At 42.8% G+C, this 7,445-nt stretch overlaps 1 protein-coding gene across 1 annotated transcript; it reads left to right on the forward strand.

The window, feature by feature from the left end:
* Positions 1-623: 623 nt before the first annotated feature.
* On the forward strand, positions 624-4,670 carry LOC108299892. The gene is made up of 3 exons (XM_017522450.1): positions 624-796; positions 3,088-3,239; positions 4,040-4,670. The coding sequence occupies exons 1-3, from the start codon at positions 742-744 to the stop codon at positions 4,160-4,162; spliced, it is 330 nt and encodes a 109-aa protein (XP_017377939.1). The 5' UTR covers positions 624-741; the 3' UTR covers positions 4,163-4,670.
* The last annotated feature ends 2,775 nt before the right edge of the window (positions 4,671-7,445 follow it).

The raw sequence follows: 7,445 nt of genomic DNA on the forward strand, positions 1-7,445 counted from the left end.
TTTATTATGATACTGATGTCATTTTTATTTGCCCTCTGTGATGAGCATTAATTATATTATGGGAAAGGGGAGCGCCAAAGATAGCAACTTTAGACATAAAGACCATCCTCTTACTAAGAAATCTTTGGAGACAGCAAGGAACTTTAAAAAATTAATGGTATATTAAAAAAATCTTTTGTATTACAAAGTATTAGAAAATAATAAGAGTACCAAAAAATAAGTGCCTGATCAGCTTGTTGTCCATTTATAAAAGTACATATGACCAAACTGGAAACTTTTGGCAGAAAATCTGTAGAGGAAGGAAGGAAAGATTTATGACTGGAGTTTACCTAGTGTACACGAAGTGCCAGGAAAGCCCCCTGTAGATAACTTGCTTAGTTTAACTCATTCCAGCTTCCCAGCAGTCTCAGTAGCCATTTTTCCTTTCTTTTTTAGCAATGGAACTCCTGGCTTTTAGCTAGACTTGTGGTCTCCCAGAAAAAAAAAATTTCACAGCTTCCTTGATGGCTAGGTTTGGCATGTGACTGAATTTGACCAATTTGACTGAATTTGACCCACGTGACTGAAGGGTCCCAAGAAGGGAGCGACCTCAAAAGGACATGTGCCTTTCTTTGTCCCTTTCACCTTTCAGATGAATGAAAGCAAAAGCAGTGGCTGGAGCTAGGGCAGCTACTTAGAACTACGAGGTGGAAGAAATGTGGTGACATAGCAGAACAAAAATATCGGAATCCTGGGTACCTGATGACCATGGAGCCACCATACAAACTCTGGACTGCAATTTCCAGAGACTGTTTGCGTGAGAGGGAAATATACTTCTGTCAGGCTACGTTACTCTGTGTTTTCTGTCAGTCCTGATAGAGGAGGCATTGTCTTCCCATTTTACAGATGAAGAGACAGAGTCTCAAGTTTCCATAGCTGGTGTGCACTTTAGTTTCTCAAGGATAGTAATGTCCCACCCTTGAGGTTGGTTAATTCACTCAACTCCCAAAGCTGATAATGTTGAAGTGCCAAAAAAAAGTGCTCCCTTCAGGTTTCACTCACTGGAGCGACGTCGTGTGCCCACAGATATGAAAACATGCCACTAAAGGTTAGCCCTGGAGGGACTTTAAGCCAGCTTTCAAAGAACAACAGATCTGGTTTTGTGACTTGGGAAAATTACCATCCAAGCATCAGTTTCTTCTTCTCTAAAATGGGAAGGATGGTAAAAGTCCCTGCAACAGAGTTGCTGGGAGGACCTAGTAAGAGGATGCACTGCCTGGCCCTGACCAAATGACCAATAAGTGGGAGTTTTCATTATTAGTCCCTGGGACTGGGCTGGAATCAGACCCCCCGGTTATCTCTTTCTGTATCTTCCTTTCTTCCACTTTGGAGCTTCCCCCCTCCAGCCTCTGTCCCCAAACAATCCTGAACAAACATCCCTTTTCTCCTTGCAGACTGCTCCCCAGGCTGCCCCAAGCTATGTCCACACAAGTCCCTCCTACGATAGCTGCACCCTAGGCTCAGCTGGAAAATAAAACACGCACTGCATGGTTGCCAAGCCCTAGCCATGGGCCTCAGTTTTCAAGCACCAGGCAGGTTTTGCAAGAAAACTGGTGTTCCTAAAATCAGGACTTGCCTTTCTTACATTTCCACTGCTCATTCTCAAAAAATGTTGGCTCAAACAAATAAACCCAAATCCACGAGGCAGCAAAATTAGTCTTCAAAGGCCTCCTATAAGTTAAATGCCCTCTCAAAAGTACCTGCAGAATCCACACTGAGGTCCCTGTGGGGCTGTCCTCTGTGGGTCTGCTTCAAGCAGTGGAGGCTTCAACACAACATGTCTGTTTGGGTGTGATTGTCCAGCCTCTGTTGTCTGTCAAATGAATCCTTCCTATATGATAATGAATACTGCACAGATTAATGCAGTGGATCCCCACCCATAGACCAGGAGGCTCTTCTGGGGAGACACAGAGGCTTTGCAAGATGATCTTCAAATCCACCGACATGCCTGTTTTCGACGGACCACAATCTCTTCTGCATCTCCCACAGTGTTCTACCATATATTTAAAATGTGTGTGTATATGTGTATATATATATATGTGTATATATATGTGTGTGTGTGTATATATATATAATTGCAAGCGTTAGATAATCAGTAGACACTAACTACACACCTACTATCATGCTAGGTTAACCAACTCCGAGCTTAATGACATTCAACAAGAACTTCCTAGAAATAGTTCCATAGCTAGTGACCCTCAGGGCGGCGCTTCAGACAACCAAAACAAGTCAGGGAATGGACACTTGGAGGCCCGCAGACCATCTGGCCACATTTGAACCATGCTGAGATGGAAGCTGGGCTTGGGGGCAGTCCAGCTGCGCTGAGAAACAGCAACCCGAAGCCTTGGGTTGGGGCTGCATGTGCCCAGAGAGCACAGCATGACCACCTCCTCCACGTCCCTAGTGTGGGAAGGAGGGTCCAGACCCGGGTGCGTCAAGCACCCAGTGCCCAGCAGTCACAGCCGCAGGCAGCAGGGAGATGTGGCAGAAAGGGTGAGGGAAGTGGCAGTGGAAATGTGTGTGAGCAGGATAGCTACTCACCCTCTCATTTCAGCCACAGTTATCTAACTGCAAGCAATAGAAATCCGCTCTGGGCAACCTAAGCCAGAAAGGAAGATACTGAAGAACCAGAACTCAGGGAGGGAAGAAGGGGGATCGTGGAAGAAGATATTTTGAGGGAGAGATGAATCTTTTCCAAACATTTTCTATCTGCTTGTTTCTTAATCAGGATTTGGGTTCTTTGGGAAGAGGATACGGCTGGCTGGGGCAGAGAAGGTAAGCGGTAGCTTCCCAGCGTCTTCCCAACGTGGGGGAAAGCACGTCCCTCACAGAAAGCCGGGATGCTGGCCCCAGAAAAAGTGGGAAGGATGCACATCTGAGCAAGGAGAGGACAGAGATGTCTCTTCTGTCTCTCTGGGACTGCATCTTTTCGTCTGTAAAATGGGAACAACTGTGGCTATGTTGTGAACTTTTAATGAGATAACACAGGGCACAGTGTGGCTTCTGGGACCTGCCTAATATGTAACAGTCTCCAGATATTTTCTCCAGAGAATGAAGATACTGCCATTACCTCTACAAAGAATGCATCCCAGCACAGATCAAAGATCTTGCAAGTCCAACCATGCCATTTTACAGTTCTGAACCTCAACCTAGAGAAAGCAGTGGATCTTTACACATTTGACACCGCACTTCCCTCTAGGGTGATAAAAAATAAACCCAGTTTTGCATAAGTCCTCTTCTGTAGGCAAGGGCTTTGGTGGAAGTGAACCCCAGAGCCAATCCATTTGAAGCCAAGGTTAATAGGGCTATTACACTAAAGATGTGGTATTAAAGAGCTCCCTCTGGCACCACGTCCTTTCTAATGGATGGCCAATTGCCCACTGAGGAAGATATTGCAGCCGGAGCAATTACATTCCCAAAGCATATCATTTTGTTTTTATTGCCACTGACAAACACATACCTCTTTTCTTTAAAAAAAGAACATGACTCTTGGTCAAAGTTACATTTTGCCCACACATTTTTCAACTTTTGGGATTGCACGTTCACTCTGGCTATGGGCACTAACCGGGCCCCTTCCTGATGGATGGGTTTGGCTGTTTTCTCCATGGTTTCTTGGCTTGAATTTTTGTCAATTTTTGCTTAGTTTTGACATCTTCTTCCCATCAAACCAGATGTTTCTGTTGCTTTGCAATGTCAGTTTTTCTCCATCAAAAGCATGAAATTTGACCAATTATTTACTGATAGAGTTAAGAAAGATGGAGCTGTGGGAAGTTACAAGTTTCAAAATCCATCTCTGGTTAATTTGTTTGAAATAATTGAGTCTATGATATGGCAGATACCAATTATATGACAAACCTTTCAGGGTTTTTTAAAAAAATGTTAAAAATAAAGTGATAACCCTGTCCTTAGTGTATTAATAATTTTGGTTTTCATCCTAAGAACAATGGGAAGACACTAATCTTTGGCAGAGGATAAAGTGACCAGATTTGGGTTTTAACAGATCTCTGTAGCTATTGAAAATGAATTGGGGAAGATGAGTGGGTGTGAGAAGAGGGTAACGGAATCAGATCAAAAGCTGTCATGTCACTATGCGCAGGCGATGAGGCAGCCGGGACCAAGATGATGGTGGGGAGAAGAAAATCACTTGAGAGAATTGATTAAACTAGGTGGTTAGCACAGATAGAGCTGAATCAAAAATTAAGATGGTAAGCTAAATAGTTTTACACACAAAAAGGCAGAGTTGCATTCATAATTAGTCTCTTCTTCAGACTGAATATTACAGCCAAAATACAGTCAGTGGTGTGGCAATCACTTTCTTTGGGCTTGTATCCAAGGTCAAGAATGTCAGCCTCTGAAGGCCCCAGATCTTAATGTTTTTGGATGATAAAGTTTATTTAAGGTAGAATAATTTAGCCTTCTGCAAATTTCATTGTGGAAGAATGAAAAATCCATTGTCCCTCTTCTCTGCCACAGACACACTTGAGTTGAACATTAAGCATTTTATTAAGGAAACATTCTCTTTGTGCTTTTTCTCCCAAGATGGATGGTATTCTAGAGTTCTAAGTGTTAGAATAAAGAATGCCCATGAGGTTGAATTATATGATGTTTTAGTAAAGTCAGGTAAACATTCTTTTTTTTTTTTTTTTTTTTTTTAGACGGAGTTTCGCTCTTGTTACCCAGGCTGGAGTGCAATGGCGCGATCGCGGCTCACCGCAACCTCCCGCCTCCTGGGTTCAGGCAATTCTCCTGCCCCAGCCTCCTGAGTCGCTGGGATTACAGGCACGCGCCACCATGCCCAGCTGATTTTTGTATTTTTAGTAGAGACGGGGTTTCACCATGTTGACCAGGATGGTCTCGATCTCTTGACCTCGTGATCCACCCGCCTCGGCCTCCCAAAGTNAAAAAAAAAAAAAAAAAAAACACTTTCCATAGAGGAATTATGCTTTGGGGACAGAAACTTTCCTTTATAATTTTTACAGCTGCATGCAGATAAAGAATATGAAAAAGGCACAACACATCAATTTCGAAAACATGGCTACACTTTAAGAGAACACAGACTTTCCAGATCCATCTTACATCTCAGGAATTCTAGATCAAGACACGAATGAGTGTTTTTGTTGCTAAAATCCCTCTAATTTCCTTCTTGTTAGACACTTCACCTCAGCAACATTATAAATTAGCACAAAAAAACTGTTTGTAGGTGAAAAACCATTTGGAAAAGGACAGGCTATCTACTCACAAATAAAAGCCAATTCTGGCTCTCCTGAATGAAAAGAAGAGTAACTGGAGGCTATCTGGGGCTTACTAACTTAGTGTTAGGCTGGGGGAAGGGTCCCAGAACCAAGGAGGTCCTGAAGAGGGCCGTGCTGCAGGAACTGCCTGATCTGAGATTCTCCTCGGTCTGAGATGTGCCTCGGTCACTGCTTGCCCGTGTTTACAAGATTCAGAGTCTTCAGGGAAAGTTGAGCCCAAGAGGTAGAGTCTTCTTCCCTGGCTATGTTCCCACCCCAACAAGCCCCACACAATGGAAGATCCCTCAAACGGGGGCAGTCCCAGCATGAGGTGGAGGCCAGGCAGCCTCCGAGTGATCACTGTGGCCCAGGGCTCCTGTCCCCTCTACGGCCACCTCTCAGGTTGTTCTTTACTAGGTTCCTTTTTAAATTTGATAGTTATCCAAAACAGTTATGAATTCAGATCCTGCCAATTTGATATTACAAGAACTCACAATGGGGAAGGAATGGAGTTTAACAGTAATATTGACAAAGAAAAAGAAAGATTTGAATAAATAAAAGGTGTCAATACAATGAAAGATTGTTTAATTACTTAATTAACTGTTTGGGGACCCTGATGAATTTATTGAGTCAAACCACCTAAGTAGATGAGCTACTGCGGCTAAAATTTTGGCTTTCTGTCTCTCTCTCTCTTTTTTTTTTTTTTTTTTTTTTTTACATACAGGGTCTGGCTCTGTCACCCAGGCTGGAGTGCAGTGGCAGGATCATGGCTCACTGCAGCCTCCAAATCTTGGGCTCCAGCAATCCTCTGGTCTCAGCCTCCCAAATAGTCAGGACTACAGGTACATGCCACGATGCCTGGCAATTTTTTTTAATTTTTGTATAGGCAGGGGCTCATTATGTTGCCCCAGCTGGTCCCAAACTTCTGGTATCAAGTTGTCCTTCCACCACAGCCTCCCAAAGTCCCAGGATTACAGGCATAAGCCACTGTGCCTGGCCTTTCTTTAGCTGTTAACATTTAGCCTCTAAGTGGCAGCCTTAAAATGTATTTCTAATCTGCTTGTGAACAATTCAGTTTGATTTTTTTAAGAAAGGAAGAAGAAACCCGACCTTACGCTTATTCAGACCTTACGCTAACTCAAGTTTTCCTTCCTACCAACAAGCCCCTTTTAAGATGGTCCCTTGCATCTTCATCAATGTTTCAGCATGAAAGACTACTTACATCTGCACAACATTTTTCAAAATATTTTCATGGTTATTATCTTACGCAGTTTCTACCACTATAAGGCATTATTTCCATTTTACAGACCAGGACCCCGACACTGTGGTAACTTTCCCCAAGTCAAACCCCAGTAACTACCCAGTGTTGCTATGCTTTTTTTTTTTTTTTATAACCCACCCCTTATTACTGTTCCAGAAGCAAATCCAAAATCTGTAACAATGAAAGAAATCAATGCCAAGCCTATTCACCAACAAGCACTTACTGAGCCCTGCTGTATCGTTATGGACAAAGCTAACCTGCTGTAACAAAGAACCCTAAGTGCCGTGGCGCACGCAAATTAGAAGTTTGTTTGTTTCACCCCATGGTCCAGAGGTCTTGGGCAGTTTGGGGAGGTCAATACAGGAACCCAGGTTTGTTTTAGCTTGTTTTTGCTGCTCTACCATCTTCTACAGCAGTGATTCCCAAGTTTTTTCAGTTCACAGCTCCCCTAGTATCTCAATAATTTTTTCACGGCACCTACAGGTCAAAAGAAATACCCCAGAAAATTCGTTTATGAATTAGGTCCAAAAAAATTTAACAATTACTTATTCCTGAAAACATAGTCACCATTTCAGGAAAAAATAACACAGATTGAAATAAAAATACATTCACTTTATTTTTAAATGATCACAATTTGTGAATAATGGGGCGTATGTGCTTGTTGAGCCCTGAACAATCACTCAGACCTTGGACTCAGATTGGATATCACCATCGTCATTTTCTATTTTGCATAGATTTTTTTTTAAATCATAGCAACCGTCTGAAACTCAGATACTGTGCAAAGCCACTAGTCTTGTGGTTTTGCACAGTATCTGCCAGATGTCAGTGAGCTTCCTTCAAAAATCTCAACTATCTGGCAGTGTTCCTGTGTGTTCACTGAGGCACCTCAGAGAGCCTCAGCACACAATTTGAGA

This window comes from Cebus imitator, unplaced genomic scaffold (genome assembly GCF_001604975.1).
Source record: "Cebus imitator isolate Cc_AM_T3 unplaced genomic scaffold, Cebus_imitator-1.0 Scaffold24, whole genome shotgun sequence".
In the NCBI taxonomy this organism is placed as follows: Eukaryota; Metazoa; Chordata; class Mammalia; order Primates; family Cebidae; genus Cebus; species Cebus imitator.

Excerpts from the sequence above, each read along its gene's own strand:
- LOC108299892 (XM_017522450.1), top strand. The coding sequence starts at position 742 with ATGACCATGGAGCCACCATACAAACTCTGGACTGCAATTTCCAGAGAC. Across the intron at positions 797-3,087 it reads AATTTCCAGAGACTGTTTGC|AGAATGAAGATACTGCCATT; the intron begins GTGAGAGGGAAA and ends TATTTTCTCCAG. Across the intron at positions 3,240-4,039 it reads ACACCGCACTTCCCTCTAGG|ATCTCTGTAGCTATTGAAAA; the intron begins GTGATAAAAAAT and ends GGGTTTTAACAG.